The 17,026-nt window shown below is 33.9% G+C and overlaps 3 protein-coding genes and 6 pseudogenes across 9 annotated transcripts, besides 1 other annotated feature; 2 read left to right on the forward strand and 7 right to left on the reverse strand.

Moving 5' to 3' along the window:
- Positions 1–17,026: part of a mobile genetic element that runs on past both edges of the window.
- TVAGG3_0003020 lies at positions 591–1,025 on the reverse strand (annotated as a pseudogene). The gene has a single exon. A coding segment is annotated over exon 1 (435 nt).
- On the forward strand, positions 1,530–1,786 carry TVAGG3_0003030 (annotated as a pseudogene). Its single transcript has one exon. A coding segment is annotated over exon 1 (257 nt).
- Positions 3,337–4,314, reverse strand: TVAGG3_0003040 (annotated as a pseudogene). Its single transcript has one exon. A coding segment is annotated over exon 1 (978 nt).
- On the reverse strand, positions 6,150–7,092 carry TVAGG3_0003050 (annotated as a pseudogene). Its single transcript has one exon. A coding segment is annotated over exon 1 (943 nt).
- Positions 7,184–7,627, forward strand: TVAGG3_0003060 (annotated as a pseudogene). Its single transcript has one exon. A coding segment is annotated over exon 1 (444 nt).
- TVAGG3_0003070 (organellar and viral DNA polymerase type B) lies at positions 10,403–11,317 on the reverse strand (the record flags this gene model as incomplete). The annotated part of the gene is made up of 1 exon (XM_051219701.1): positions 10,403–11,317. One exon carries the CDS (start codon positions 11,315–11,317, stop codon positions 10,403–10,405), a length of 915 nt encoding a protein of 304 aa, XP_051104687.1.
- TVAGG3_0003080 (integrase core domain containing protein family) lies at positions 11,723–12,274 on the reverse strand (the record flags this gene model as incomplete). Its single annotated transcript, XM_051219702.1, has 1 exon — positions 11,723–12,274. The coding sequence occupies one exon, from the start codon at positions 12,272–12,274 to the stop codon at positions 11,723–11,725; it is 552 nt and encodes a 183-aa protein (XP_051104688.1).
- TVAGG3_0003090 (phage tail repeat-like family) lies at positions 12,849–13,379 on the reverse strand (the record flags this gene model as incomplete). The annotated part of the gene is made up of 1 exon (XM_051219703.1): positions 12,849–13,379. The coding sequence occupies one exon, from the start codon at positions 13,377–13,379 to the stop codon at positions 12,849–12,851; it is 531 nt and encodes a 176-aa protein (XP_051104689.1).
- Positions 14,417–15,378, reverse strand: TVAGG3_0003100 (annotated as a pseudogene). Its single transcript has one exon. A coding segment is annotated over exon 1 (962 nt).

Raw genomic sequence — 17,026 nt, forward strand, 5'->3', positions numbered from 1 at the left:
TATCTGTATTCTTTGAGAATGAACCGTCCATAGGAATCCAATCCATAACTTTAACAGGAAAACATAAAGCCTCGTTTTGTATAATGTTCTACAAGTTCTGTATAAATGTTAGGGTCTAAAGAGAATGACTTTGATGAATGAAACATTCATTAAAATCCATCTTTGTTCGAAATAGTTGCTGGGTTACAGTTGTAATAGTAAACTGTTCCACTAGCTTCTACTGCCTTCGTTATCATAGTGAATGGTTCATTCCATGGAACAAATTTATTTGTCGGTGGATTTGAATCTGAAGCAAATGCAACTTTAAGAGTTGGATTGAAAGCAATGATATCATTTACAGATATAGATGTGCATTGTAAGGCGTCGCTACTGAACTTTACTTTAAGCTGAATGTTTCCTGCAAAAACTGGAATAAATCGAATAGCTTCTAATGGAAGGAATCTTCTAACAGGAATTCTTAAACGAAGCTTAAAATCAAATGATTTTCCTGCTGTAATTGGACCACTAACAATTTGTCCTGTTCTGCATGTTCCCGAATGACTCCATACATCTTCATGTCGAGTCTTTGAGAAAACATCTACTTTCTTTATTTGTTCGGTAGTTTGTGAGTTTGAAGTTATATATGCTTCTTCTCGTGCGTTGTCTTGAGAATATACGATACGACCATTTGCAAGGATTTGATATCCAGCAACTGCATAGAAAGCGTCATCGAAACCAATCCAAAATCCTGGTGGGTTTGTTTTATTGGAACCTGAACCAATTTCTTTATCTGCAATAAATTGACCTTCCATTTTATACGTAATGAATGTATTGTAAAGGTCCAACATATTTTCACCAGGAGGTGAGAGATTGAATGTTACCCATGTGTTATCTTTAGCAGTTCCAGGTTGTGATGGAATCTTTGCGTCAGAATATTTTCTATTAGTGTCACCAATTTGAACTGCATTGTCTATGATATCGAAATATGAGCGAATCTGATGAATATGCTCTGCTGGAGTAAATTCGTTTAACTGTTCGTTCTGCATGTATTTACTTCAGAATAAAAATATCTATTTACTTCATTATTCTCACTCTTCTTCTTTGGCATTCGTGGTGGAAGTTGTTTCTTGACATTTTTCAATGAACTGTACATTCTCTTTTGTCTCAACTTCTTTCACTGGTGGGTCAGGGTTCTTTGACTCGGTTTGTTTTCAATGAAATTCACGAACTTTGCAATAAGCTCTTGGTTCGTTATTGAAAGTACATCTGGCTTCTTTTCTTCTGGTTCTTTTGGTGGCTCAGTTTGAACAGAAGGTTTTATATGGGCTTCGCCCTCGGTGCCATACACCTTAATGTTGTCGCTCTCTGCATTCGCTAATGGAACCTTTCTTTTTCTTACGTATATTTTACCATCTTTACTCTGACTTACATAATAGAAAGGATGTTGTATTCCTCTTGCGTCATTTAATATAATAGACTCTCGCTCTGATTTTGACAAGCTCATTTTTACATCGGTTAAAGTTTTAATTTTATTTTTTATCTGCAGTCAAATGACTCAGACAAGTCATATGGACAAGACCCAAGGGGTCATAGATGTTGAAGCATTGAAGAAAGAAATTCGTGAGCAAATTTTATCCGAACTGAAGGAACAAAAACAACAAAAAGCCAGAGAGACCAAAGAGAAAACTTAGTGAAAAACAACTTGCTGCATTAGCTGCTGGAAGACAAAAGAACTCACGTTTGCTGGCGAAAAAAGCTAAAGAAGCTGAAGCAAAAAGCTAAAGAAGCTGAAGCAAAGAAAGAGTAAATGGTTTATTTTTTATCCGAATTAAATGTATAGACAAATACCTTTAACTGTTGCGTTCAGTAGTGAAAACCCTGACGTCAAAATAAAGGGGAACAGAGTAACGTTTAAGTTTCAACAGACTGGATTGTGAACATAAATGAAGAGAAGTACATTGGCATAACATCTATGTATATAACACGTGCTTTCAGAAAGGTTGACTTTATACTTCAAGTCGAGATAGAAAATACGAACAGTCTTTAAGCGCCCAAAACATTCACATATACAAATACTTTAAAGACGATACAACATTGTTGCAATGTATGATTTCATTTAATGAGATGTTCGAGAAAAAAGTTCAACATTGAAGTACAAACTTTACAGCCTTTACGTGAGTTTCTTGCACAACTGAAAGAAGAAGGTAGTCGGCCACAACTTATAGACTTTCATTATGAATTTAATGAAAATGAAGATGGAACTCATGACTGTCAGTTTGTTATATATTCACCATTCAATGAAGTAGCTAAAAAGAAAAATCCATTACGTATAAGGTTTCAAATCTCTGAACCCAATGATGATTTCAAGAATGTTTTCAATTATGATGCAATGCTTCCGAGGAAAAATGAATTTCAAAGATTGTAACACCTGGCATTTGGGATAGAAAGCAAGCTATATTATATTCAAACTTAAGTAAGGGAGTTGAAAATGAGTTCATTAGTCATACAAGAACTTCACCACTTCCTAACCCTAAATACTATAAATTAACTGGCTTCAATCGTGAGTTTTGGATAGACATGTTCTCCACTCATGACCATAACTGCCCAGTGTTCTTACCTCCAGACCATAAGGACTGTCTCTATATTGAAGCACAACTCTTAAACTCTACCATCGCAGTATTGTAAAATCTACGCTAGTTTTATTTTTTTCTGAAAATTTTATTTGAGTGAAAGGCATGGAAGGTGAAGACGTTTGGGAAACACTTGTTGCTGACAACGACTATGAAATTAACACAGAATATCCACACAATATTAGGAAAAAATCTACAGGAAAAATTGTGAGTGAATGGATGAGCGATGGATATTATAGGTTATGTTTAAACGGTCAAAAATACTTCAAGCACAAACTTATAGCAGAACAATTCATACTTAACCCAGACAACTTACCTCAAGTAGACCATATAAATCATATACGAACAGACAATAGAATAGAAAATTTAAGATATGTAACATCACAACAAAACAATAAAAACAGATGTAAAGCAAATGGTATAAATTACAACTATGTAGATGAAATTGGTGAAAACTCCATTGAAGTTAAAACATATGGAAAACATGAGTTCGATGATTTATACTATGACCCAGAACAAGACCTCTTCTATTTCTTTAATGGAATTCGCTATAGAGAGCTTCATGTAATGGAAAACAATAAATGTGGAACTCTGTATGTAAATGCATGGACTGTAAAAGGAAAACTTACAAAAATTTCATACAGTGCATTCAAACGTCAATATAATCTTATATGACCTCACTGCTGACAAAAATAAATGACCTCATTATTTTTTCTCATTCATGTTCTCAGAACTTAAGCTTTCTTATGAATGAAGTCTTAGTCTGAATAGAAAAGTTAAACTTTTCAGCAAAGCAAGGTTGACATGACTTACATAAGTCAAATCCAATCTCTTGACCGTCATAAAGTGCTTTGTAAAGTTTCATTAAACTGAACTCAGAGTCTTTGTCATATGTTCCAACAGGTATGTGAATGTTCTTATCTTCATTGTAATAGCATTGTATAGCTTCAGGAAACATTTCATTTGCTGTTAAAGCAAGAACGTCTTGTTTGACACCTTTGCAACGTGCATGAAATGCAACTTCATTTAAATCGTTAGTGAGTAGGTCTATGTAGGTCTTCTTTCCACAAAATATTGACTTGTATGCTAAACTTTGTTTTCCAGGTGTTATTTCTGCAAAGTCAGAATGGAACTGACCTAATGTTTTACCAATAAGTTCTCTACCGTATCTCTTCTTAAACTCTGCTGCAAGCTTTGGTATGTCTTCATTGAAAATATGCATGCTATCACAGTCCTGGTAAAATATTTGAAGTCCCATATCTTCAGCAGTACAGAATACTTCACACATTATTCTCTTCGACATTGATAGAATATTTACACCAAGTGGACAGAAGTTAAAGTGTCTGCAAATGCTTTTCGTTAGCTTGAAAATAGTTTTATCTGAACCATCCAAACCTTCGAACTTCACTATATGGTTGTAGTTTCTGATGGCATATCTTATAGCATCTTTGTCATTTACTATGGTTATTTTTGACTCAATAGGAGATAGAATAGTTTTGCCATAAATACTGTTCAGAATGAGCTTTATATTTTCTTGCAAAGGATTTCCTTCTTTCTTATACTTTAACCTTAACTCAAACAACTTCTTTACTTCATCTTATATTCTAATATCTCTGTTTCCATCGTAATAGTATCCTTGCAACACTTCACATTTGACACCTTGATATTTTATGAGGTCTTGTAATGTTATATGGTCAACATACATTAAACAGCAAGTGTTTGAACTTCTGGGAACGTTAAGTTCTGGATTTAGTTCAGGGTCACAAACTATTAAAGGAAAGTGTCTATGTATTCCAATCTCTGTTATCTTAATGAGAACAAAGAAGCCAGACATAAACTTTTCACCAATGGGTTCCTTTTGGTCGTCATCGAATAAATGTCTCATGAGATACTCTGTGCTTAACATCTCATCCTTCAATACTTTTGGAATTCCTTCTAAAGTATAAAGTCTCGCGATAGCTGAGGGATATAATGAAACAGCATCGAAGTCAGCAATGAGTTTCTTTTCGCTCTTTTGTTTCATGTTATCTGACAGCATACATCTTCCACCTTGAATACAGCGTGAAATAAATTCTCTTGGTTTATTTGAGAGGTCATATAAATTTCCATTCGGGAAGTACACTCTGTTCTCAAACAATTTGTTAGCAATAGAACAAATACTAACGTAGTCATATACGTTTAAATCAAACTCTTTCAATAAGTCATTGCGGAACTTTACAAAACCTTCTCTTAAAATTCTTACATCTTGTTTGCAGTAAAATGTGCTATATTTTTCTAAGTCGAAATGGTTTTCATCTATTCTGCAACCTTTGATGGAATCTATGTTTTTCATGAATGTATCTGCATCCTTGACAAACTTACAAGCTTCAGAAATGACACCAGTTCTGTTGTCATTTGCTAACAAAGTACTGCTGTAGTAGTTGTATGGAAATACTTCTTTCGGTCCTGTTTGTAAGTTAAACATAGCAGGAAATAGTTTAAGCTTCTTATTTATAACACTGTAAGAGTCTTTTATAATAATTGCCCTTCCTTTATATAAGCCAGTTATTTGCATTGTTCGTGAACCTTTAATGATGGGAGTTCCTTTCACTTCTGTCATGTGTCTTAAGATGAAGTTTATATCATAGCTGAGGTTATGGAAATATATTAAACTCTTGTCAGGAAGTCGTTCCAAAAATTCTGTTGCACAGTTCTGACCCCAAATGCTTTCACTCACTGAACCATCTTCACTGTCGTAACATATGTTAAAAGCTTTATGAAAGCCATCGGTACTACACTCAAAGTCAGCAAAGAAAACGTGCTCAGGAATGAACTTGCACTTATTTTTATTTACTTCTTTTGACTCGGCTTTCTTCTTCAGTTGTACACAATACTTTGGAGCATATGTCAAATCTTTAAATGGTGCAAGGTTCTGTTTATATAAGTCAGTCGTATATGTGAAAAGTTCTCCATAAGAAATAGGTTCGAAATATTTGCACTCCCACAATGTTTTCATAACATCCCATAGCGGTGTAGTTCTATCCATGCGAACTACATATTTGTTCTCTCTCATTGTATATATTTTCATCTGTTTCTCAATGTTCATTCCACCACAAGCTTTGAGAATTTCTTTATAGTTTCGAATGAAATATGTTGTCATTGGAAGTCTTTCATTTAACATGTAGTGGTCTTCAACAAGAAGTAAGTCAATAGTTCGAACAGTTTCACATTCTTTTGGTATGTATCTCTTTATTTCATTATGTCTTGAGTCATTGAAGTAACCAATGGTAACATTAAATGCTATACCTGTTGCGTCAGAAATTTCTTGTACTTTACTTTGAGGAAAGTCTCTAACACGAATGACTTCTCTCATGTGGTCAATAGTTTCTTCATTTACTCCAGCCTGAATGCAAGCATAAACGAAGCAGTTATCTTCTGTCATAAGTGTTGCAGTTCTTTTGTTCGGTTCATTGAAGATTTGGTAGCGTTCAAGATTTATAGGTAATGTACAAAGATACTTCCAGAACTGACCGCTTCTTTTCTTATAAAACTTCTTTTCATCAAGGATTTCATTCCAGAAGTCATCTATATCTTGTTTATCTCCTGTTTGTTTAAGTCTGTTCAATAATCTTTTCTGTCTTTCTGTCAGTGTGCTTTCATCTCTATATGGTCTCTTTTTTGGTTTGCCTTTCTTTACATCTGACATCGTTAAGCCTTCATATTCTGTTAAATCATACATCTTTATTTCGGTAAGATTCTTTATGTTTGTCAAGAAGAAGTCATAGTGCATTTCAACAATACCTGCAGCATTTGCTTCTATCTCTGATATAAAGTTCTCCTTCAAGAGCTGATGTAGTAATGTTCCAATATTATTGAGGTTTAACGTAGAACATTCATACTTTCCACCAAGTTTATAACATACCATCCATCTTTGTTGGGAGTTTATTTTAATTTTCTCTAAGAGTCTCATGAAAACCTTACCGAAATGTTTGTGTAAGTAGTCTCTGTTTGGTTCATCTAAAGCTTCGATGTTAAAGTCAATGAGTCTATTGCCTGACTTCACATTTCTCTTCCTATTCTCTTCATCTTTCTTTAACCATCTCTCACCTTCTTTTGGTTTGTCGTCAATGGAACGAATGACATCGTTAGCTTTACGAACTTGTTCTATAGCACTTTTAAACATCTCTCTTCTCTGTTGTTTCAGTGTGTCGTCTCTTCTTCTTGTTTCACCAACGTTTGCATTTGTTATGTCAAACATTTCTCTTCTTACTTCATGAGGTATTGAACGTCTATGATATAAGTCAATAGCAACGTCATTTAAAGGAAATGCTCTTGCATTTATGAACTCATGAATTCTATCATAAGTTATTTCACCATTGTAGTCATTGAGGATGTCAGCGAGTGCTTTTTTGTTTGTTGCGTAATGCTTTGCAACATCTATGTTAGCTTCTGTAAGAAGTTGTTTTATTTCCGAGTGTTCTAACTTAGACAACTTCCGATACATCTTTAGTAGGAAATAAAAAAATATTTTTTTGAAAAAATTAGATTAGATTTTTTAAAGTTATTTTTCAAAATAATTTAATATTTTTATTTTAATGAAACACATGCAAGATTGCAAGTTCTTTTCATACAATGCTCTCGCTAATGCCATCAAGAATGAGTTCAATAATGCTTCAAATGTTAATGTTATCTTTAACAAGAAGTTTGTGAAAGAATCTAAGTTTGGTCAGTATGTCAGACCATTAGCTATCGTCATTGACCGCAAACGTTATACTTCACAAGAGTTAGCAGTAGTTTTGAAACAAAAGAGTTTCTTCGTGAATGTCAAAGATACTCATTATACTGTCATAAAGAACTCTAACATTGACTTCTTCAGTATTGCTTTAAATCTTTCCGAACAGAAAGAATATAAGAAGGGTGAAACAAATGTGAAATATTATCCTTCATCTCTGAAGACAATAACGAACAAAGATGTTATACAGAAATTCTTACCAAAGGTTGAAGAAGCTTCTATTGACATTGACGAAGGAAGTGAAATGGTTGAAGAAATTGACTCTGAAGCTATTTAAGCAAAAATATATTTTTGGTTAGTCTTCATATGGATATTTTACAACAATTTCCCAATGTATAAACTTTTCATACGCTTTTTCATAAGCTTTATATACCTTCAGAAATTTTGCATAATCTTTAGAAGCATTTAGATATTGTTTAAATGCTTTATATGTCTTCAGAAATTTTGCATAATCTTTTACATGTTGTTCGTTCTCTTCTTCTGTTATGAGTTCCGAATATTCTAAATTCATGTTCTTTCATATGAGATAAAATTTTATAAAAAAAATAAAATTAGCTTAGATTTTTTCATTCTTCCTCTTTGAAGTTGTCGAAATATTCTATTATCTTTTCTTTCAGTAATGGTAAGTCTTCTTTGAATGTAAGTATTGTGCAACCTTTGATGTCATAGTGTGTTTGAGGAAGAGTATTTTTGACAATTTCTTTTATTTGCTCATTTGGGGTCATTGAAATCGGTAAGTTTTCGCGATAGAACCAATTTCTGTCAGATTTGTAAATCTTAGCAAGGTCGTAAAAGCTTTTGTTGTTTCTTCTGACTAAATGCAACATAACCATATCTCTGTCTTCTTCATTTTCCATCTCTTCAGTATAAATCATATACTTATAGTTCTTTTCCTTTCCTTTTGGTACCGAACGTGGTATTCTTTTCTGTATGCTTTTGTCTTTGGATTCAATGACTTCATCTTTTGCATGAAGTTTCTTTTCCATCTCTCCACGTTCTTGTCTATGAATTTCATCTAACATCATGAAAATATAACAAGCGTAACGAGGTGAAGCCCACATTGCTACAGCATTTACTAAAAGTCTATGAACATAATATCCTTTCAAACCAGGTGCCAAATTCTTGCGATTTTCGTACGGAATCTCTTCCCTCGGTTTTCCGAGGGAAGCAATCATATGAGGAAATTCTTCTAAAAGTTCTTTTGCCTGTTGGTTTTCAAACCAATGATATGCTTGCTTTGTAGACTGAAGAGCATTCATTATACTTTGCATTTGATACATATCATCTTTGACTGAACGAATGAGACGTAACTGTTTGTTATACTGTATGTACTCATATTCTTCATTTATGGCTTCATGAACGATAGCAGTTGTTGTGTTCTCTGTTGTTGTCATATCTGTCTTTACATACAAAATAAAAAAAATATTTTATAAAAAACTAGCATTATTTTCTGACTTTCACAAAAGACCAAAAATAAACGCTTTACATGTATTTTTCAGCAACTTCGTCAAATAATTTTATAGCTTTACCTATCTCATCTACTTCAAACGTTTCTTTACCTTTTATGGGAGCACCATACATTTTCTCAAACTTTTCAAGTAGTTCTGTTTCTGCAGCTCTCATATCGTTAACAAACACAACCTTGACTCTATTGACTGTACTGTCATATCTTAGAGTTATATTATATGTTCTTCCTATCTTATATCTTTTTGTATTGAAGTCCTTCGGTTTCTGAACGATGTAAAGTAAGCCCTCACTGCAACGTTCAGTATCGAATGAACCATATGTTATGAAGTTATATCCAACAACTGGGTCAATCCATAACAAAACTATTGGTATAAGACTTTTGTCTATAAGATATGCTGTAGTTCCATAGAATCTTACCGATATCATAAGCTCAGGATTTCTTGTCAAAATTTTCTGAGTAGAAGCAATTCTAACCCAGTCGTGTGGTTTCTTTCCAGATGGAGATAAAATGTCTGACAAAGAATATTTCTTGTATTTCTTTGAGTATCTTACGTTTAAATCACCAATTCTAACCACTTTGGTGTCATTGTCTATCTTTCTAACTGTTTCAAACTCAATGTTTGTCATTTTCTGTTCTTACATACAAGATAAAAATATTTTTTTTAAAAAAACTAACTTTATTTTTTCTATTTTGTATCTTAAGGAAATTCATGAAATTTGGTCATTTTTTTCACGATTTCAGGGATTTTTTTGACGAAGTGTTAAAGTTCTCTTCGTAAAAAAATAACAGTTATATAATGAAATTTGGTCATTTTTTTCACGATTTCAGGGATTTTTTTACGAAGTGTTAAAGTTCTCTTCGTAAAAAAATAACAGTTATATAATGAAATTTGGTCATTTTTTTACGATTTTCATGAGTTTTATGCAAGACCAAAAAAGTCTAAATCGCAATTTTTTACGATTTTCATGTATAAAAGATATGATTTCAGGGATTTTTTTGACGAAGTGTTAAAGTTCTCTTCGTAAAAAAATAACAGTTATATAATGAAATTTAGTCATTTTTCACGATTTTAGGGTAGATGGTTAGATCTCACCTCTTTTTTCACCTCTTTTTTCACCTCTTGAATTTTCATGATTTCATCGTACATGTTTTGTCAAGACTTCTTCGTACATGTTTTGTCAAGACTTCTTCGTAATGAGCGTAAATCAGACAAAAATATATTTTAGGTGAAGAGGTTAGATCTCACCTCTTTTCTCACCTCTTTTTTCACCTCTTGAATTTTCATGAGGGTCACCAGGTCCCTCGATCCCTCGGTCCCTCGGTCAACTAACATCTTTTTGAAAATGATGACAACATGACATTTTGACAACAACACAGGAAATAAACTTCTTCGTATATGTTTTGTCAAGACTTCATCGAAATGAGTGTAAATGTTTTGTCAAACATGAGCGTAAATGTTTTGTCAAACATGAGCGTAAATGAACCAAAAATATATTTTAGGTGAAGTGGTGAGATCTCACCTGTTTTCTCACCTCTTTTCTCACCTGTTTTTTTTCACAAGCGTTTTACATGAATTGTACGATGTATATTTGAAATCCTAAACAGTTTTGTAGCTTCTATTTCTTCTGTCAGTATATCGAATGTTTTCACAATGCCGAAAGTCTCTTTATACTTCTTCTTGACGTCAGATAGAAGGAAATCTTCTGCTGTTGGATAGTTTTTGTTCAGAAATTCTAACATGTCCATTTTGTTTTCTGCTGGTTTCTCTGCTTCTTTCTTTAAGTCAGCATAGTCGTTTCTCATACGTTCTATCTCTTTGACGGAGTAGTTATATCTCCTCATTGCTGCTTTACATTTAGAACATTGTGGGTTCATTTTAGCATTGTACATTGAAATTTGTCCTGCTAAAACAACTAAAGCGTCAATGGTTTTCTTTAACTCAAAAGTTGCTGGTTTTATCTGTTCGTTCCATACTTTACCTCTTCTATCTTTATCTCTTATCTGCCATACACATTCAGCAACTAACGAAACAAAGTTGTCGTAGGTCTTAAACTCCTCCGATTTATATATGTCAGAGATGTTCTTATATACCATGTCGCAATCTTTGTCCATAACCTTATGGTTGCAATGAAATCCTAGAAACTCATAGTTAACCTTACGTATGAACTTCTTTATTTCTACTGAGTCAGTTGGTTTCACTTCTATTTCATCGAATTCTGGAATAGTGAGCTTTTGTTGCTGTATTTCAGGAAGTTTAGGTAGATGGTCGATGAGGTCCTGCATGTCGTAAAGATACTGTTCATTTGTTTCATCTTTCGCACAACAGTCTAAATCTCCTTGGAGAAGTTCCTGCTTTATCTTCTGGATTTCTGTTTCGAAAGTATATGAAGAAGGAATGAAGCTTTTCATCTCTACTAACATTGAAGTTGGGTTCATGACTAAAGAGTTTGGTGCTGTTGTTGCTAACATGTTCTTACAATAAAAATAAAAAATATTTTTTTAAAAATACTAACTTTATTTTTTCTATCTTAAGGAAATTCATGAAAATTCAACGGGTGAGAAATGAGGTGAGAAAACAGGTGAGATCTAACCTCTTCACCTAAAATATATTTTTGGTTCATTTACACTCGTTACGATGAAGAAGTCTTGACATTTTCCCGACTGTTGTCAAAATGTCATGTTGTCACCATTTTCAAAAAGATGTTAGTTGACCGAGGGACCCTCAGTAAACATCTCATTTTAACTCACTTTTTTTTCTATCTTAAGGAAATTCATGAATTTTCATGAGGGTGAGAAAAGAGGTGAGAAAAGAGGTGAGATCTAACCTCTTCACCTAAAATATATTTTTGGTTCATTTATATCTAATGAAAAAGTTTAGAAGAATTTTCTTATTCTTTCTGGCATAGTTTTGTCTTTCCAGTACTCCCGCTCTAATGGTCCCAGATGTGTTGGCTTCGACTCTCTCAAGTTCTTAGATGGTATAACATCTTCAACGCCTCCTTCATATCTTACTTTATAAGTGTCATCGTTTATGTTATAGCCAAGTATTTCAATAACCACTCCTCGCTTTGCTTCGTCAATGGTTTCAGCAAGTTTGCCATTACTACTTTCAACTAATTTATGACGAGGGTAAAATGCTATGGAGTCGTCAGCAGCTTTTATAAGATATCCATTACCTTGCGTAGAGTCTACGATATAATAGTTTCTACTTAACCTTAAACGTTTCTTTGTCAACGGTTTGTCGTCAAGAACTACACGAACTTTTGTACCAGGAATGAGGGTAAATTGTGTTGAATTTATGATATTTTGTGTTTGGCTTCGTTTCTTTTGTATATACTTTTCTTCTTGTTGTTGTGTCATTGAATTTGGTGTATGTCCTGTTGTAGAATGTGTTGAGGAATTATATACTTCGAGAAAGTGTTTCATTGTTTCTTCGGTAAAGTCTCGCTCTTGGTTTAAATCTCTGAGAGTCCTTATGAAGCGGTTTATGATGCCAAGTATGTTATGGTTATGGTCTTCAGTAGTGTAGTGAGTTATGTTATGCTTAATGAGAAATTCTGTGATTTCATTACTGAGGTATGCACTGTCTTGGTCTGATGTTAAAGTACTTGGGCTATGTTCTGCTACAAACTTTTGTAAAACTCTTAACACTTCATGAGTTCCTTTATTTTTCATTGGATATGCATATGCTTTGCGAGTGTTAACATTAATGAAGATGAGGAATGGTTTATGTCCTCCTTTTCTGCTTTGAATGAGAGTGTCAAATTGGTATGCGTCAGGAGTGTTGGAGTAAATTGGTAAAAAGTAGTCGTAAGGGTTTATTTTTGTTTGATGTACAACATTTTTGTCAAAGAACCTTTTCACTTCAGCTCTGTTAGTAAATCCCCAACTCTTTGCAGCTTCATTGAACTTCTTAAATGACCTCCATGGATGTTGTTCGAATACTTCTTTCAAGCTCATTTATGTAAAGTTAAAGATTTTATTCTAGGCTCAAGCGCGTTCATTGAACGCGGTACCATGCGAATATAGTCACAAATGGTGGCATATAATCTTCACCCGAGCCTGTTGGATTTGTTGTGAAAGTGTGTGAATGATTTCCTGTGGTTCCACAGAAAATACCTGTGCTTAAATCTACTGGGTCACTTGAAATATCATATCTATGCATTCCCTGTCTATCCGAACCTGCTGCAAGATTTGTATAACCTCTTTTTGTTATTGAATGTGAATGACTACCTGTTGTGTTTGTAGTTCCTGTATGAGTGTGCGGTGGAAGGTTTGCTTCTTTAATTTTCTTCGAACCACCTGTTTGCTTTGAAGAGTTCGCACAGTATAAGAATTTATCTACAATCTGCTCCCACGTACCGAAACCCAGAACTGTTGCTGGATTTATTGAGTTCATTGACGTATAAATAGAGCCTGCAGGATATAATGTTTGAAGTATTTCAGTCTTTAATGTTTGAAGCTCTGTTTTGTCAGCCTTCTTGTCATATAAATCTTGAGCAGTGAATTTAATATTATATTCATCCTTCATGACATAAACATCTTTACATCTAATGTTTCTCATCGTCGTTATGTCGTCATCCGATGTTAAACCTTGTGGAAAGTTAGGAGGTTTACAATATAATGCATCCCCACCAGTTTCTTCAACCGTTCCTTCAATACTTTCTATAGCAACAGTTGTAAAACTTATATGTGTATGGTTCTTGTCAGCTTTACTGTCTAACATTGCTGGGTAGTTCATGGGTTTCAAAGTTTCTGGCATGACCTTCAATGTTCATACATTTACTATTTAAGGAGTTTAGTGTATCTTTTACGCTTGTACTTGGATTCTCTAAAGGTGCACTTGAACCAAGGGTATAGTTCAATATTATGTCGTCTGCTCTAACAGTAGTGAAGAATTTATGTGTATGGTTCTTGTCGGCTTTACTGTCTAATGTAGCTTGAAGTTCATTTATATCGGAGATGTTGTGTTTATGAGATTTCAAAACTTTGTTCATTGCTTCGAGTTCAACTTTGTCAGCTTTACTTTTAATAGCATCTTCAAACGTTATTTTTGACTTAACTCTCAAAGTAAATCTTGGTTCAACTAATACACCTTTAACAGAGAAAGTAGAGGCATAAATTTCATCGTTATAACTAAATGCTTCTGGTGCTTTACCCGTGTCATACTGTACAGTACAGCTTATGTCATAACCTTTAGCACGAATGTATTTATATCTTCTTTCATTGGGGTCTTCCGTCTTCACTTCTTCAGTTCGTGTTAAATATCCATGGTAGTCCGTTATAATCTGTTCGTCTGAAGTTATATAATGAACGTGGTTTTTATCTGCTTTTTCGGCTAATTTCTCTTCTATCTCATTTATTTCAAGTTCATGCCTACCACCACCTCCCGAAGAAGTATTTTTCTTCAGCTCTTGAAGAACGTCCACTTCGCCATCTTTGGTGTCAATAATGAGACTTTGTGTTAAAACCTTTCCTGTCTTAATGGATGTTTGTAAAACTTCTTCTTCACCGTGTTCGGGGTCATGGTCGTCATCATATCTTGTGAAATCAGAGATGTTGTCATACATTAAGCATATCTGTCTCAAAAGTTCTGCTATTTGAAACTGGAACGAAAGATATACAGAACTTTCATCATCTCCTAAAGTCAAGTCTGCTTTCTTAAGTATTTCTTGAATGTATGCAATGAGAACAGAGTACCTTGGAAAATATTCGAACAATATTTCATTAGCTGTTGGTTTTGGTGGTTCCTCTGGAGTTTCTGTTGTTTCAGTTCCTTCTGTAGGTTCTGTTGGAGTTTCTGCATCTCTTGACTTCAATGCTCTTGCTCTCAAAGACCTAAATGTTAGAGCACCGGGTTTTACAAAGGACTTTATAAATGCTTTAATAGTTCCTGGTAAGTTATTGTTAGCATTAAGTAAGTTCCTTATGCTTCCATCATGTACGTCCATAGCACTATGTAAAAAATCTATACTTTTCTTGTAGTCAGCAATAGACTGACTGTGATTTTTTAAAGATTTGTCAATACCTTTAAGCCAATCTTCATGCATGTCTGATACTGAGCCAAGAATATCATTTGCTTCCTTTAGTGTATTTTGTGCTTTTCGTAAAGTATCCAATCCCGTACGTGCATTGTTTGCTATACGTCTTACAGTATCTATTTGACTCCTTGTTTCTTGCATCCAACCAGATAAAGTTTTAATAGTATCCGAACCATTTGAAATGAAGTTCAAAGCATTTTTAACGTCATCTAAAGCTTCTTCACCAAGTACTGCCCATATCTTTCCGATTTGGTATTGAAGAACTCCATATGAAGCAGCTGTTAAACCAGTATTTATAAGGTCCCATATCCATGATTTAGCAGTTTTTCCATCCTTTCCATCCTTTCCATCCAAACCGTTTTCGCCTTGAGGTCCTTGTATTCCTTGTATTCCTTGTATTCCTTGTATTCCTTGTGGTCCTTGTGGTCCAGTGTCACCCTTCTCTCCTTTCAGTTCATCTTTATGTTCGTTATAATATTCTAATGTCATAAGGTGTACATCATTACTGCTACCAGCAACGCCGAGAATTTGTTTCTCATTCATGACTAAATTCTTTAGGCATTTAATGTTGTCGTCAAATCGAAAGCTCTTTAACAATTCAATGAGAACATTCAGTACTTTCACTAATGAGGCATCTACTGTAGAATTTATATATTGCAACGTTCCATCATTTATGATAGGAACTTTACTTATTGTAATGAATGGGTCATAAGTGTTAAAAGTATCGAAATCAATGACTTTTTTAGTTTTTCCATCGTCAATGACTAAATCATTGCCTTCAATGGTTAAAGTTGAGTTTTCGTTTACTAGTTCATGTGCTCTTCTTGCTTCATTTGTTTCATACGCATATGCAGCAATAGTCATATTTTAATGAGAATAAAATGTTGTTCTATTTGCAAAGTACAGACCCAAACGAATACGGGACAGTAAAGCTACAAACAAACTTAGGTCTTCAGAATGAAGCACTTGCTTTCAGAGTTGTTGACTTCAATACTATCGCAACTTTTGTCATAACAGATGAAACAGATTTCATAGAGATTGAAATAGATGACAAAAGAAGTTTTATAACATTTCCTAACAGAGCAGAGTATAGAATAGATAAAATTGCTGGAGTCATAGATACTCTCATAAATGAAGAAACTATTAACAACATAGATGTCGAACTCTCTTCTGAGGGAACATTGAAGTTCAGTAGCAAGAAAGAGTTCAAGATAACACGAATGAGTCATAGAGTACAACTTCTTTTGGGAGCATACCATATGACATTTCCTTTGAAAAGTGTTGACAAAACGATTGAGATGAAATCTGTTCCATACGTATGTTATGGTAATTGTTTGTACATTGAGTCTAAAATAGCTAATGTCACAGGCATTTCAGGAGTTAATAGTAAAGGTTCAGTAGAATATAAATCCTTCTGTTATGCAGTCAATTCAATGTTCATTCCAAACGTTCCTGTCATAGCAACTCATTTAGGTAAATGGGTTCGCATTAGTCCTCATAATTTGAAAGACATGCAATTCAGACTAGTTGACTTTCAGGGCGAGCCTGTAGAACTGAAGGCACCAGTGCGAATGACTGTTGAAGTTGACTTTTTAGAAAATATTAAATGCAACAGCTTACAGAGAACTCAGAGCTAAAAATATAAAGTATGAATGTTATGTTATTAGGTCATGAACTTTGGTTGTTGCTGTTTGATGAAACAAATGAATTAGTTATGTCAGTCAAGAGAACAGAAAAATATTGTGTTAGTGAAAACTGCACCAAGTCAATAAGATTAGGTTTGCATTATGAAGATGAGTTCGATACTGTTGAAGAAGTTTTGGATAGATATTAAAATTGCTTTAATTTACTAAAACATATTTCAAGCAAAGTTTATATTCTGTTGAAAGTTTGTATACTCGTTCGAATATTTATACTTAAACTCAACTCCTGGAGTACCTGGTATTTCAATGATGCGGATGTTACCTATTTTCATGAATGGTGGCGTTTGACCACAGCATTCGATTTCAGGGTCGAGATAGTCAATGACACATTGTTTCCCTGTTATTCGTGAGATAACATTTTCAAGGTCCTCCTTTGTTAGAATTATTTGGTTCTTACTTATAAGATTTGTCAAAAGCTTCTTATCGTCTTTGAG

This window comes from Trichomonas vaginalis, chromosome IV (assembly GCF_026262505.1).
Source record: "Trichomonas vaginalis G3 chromosome IV, whole genome shotgun sequence".
Classification (NCBI taxonomy): Eukaryota; Parabasalia; order Trichomonadida; family Trichomonadidae; genus Trichomonas; species Trichomonas vaginalis.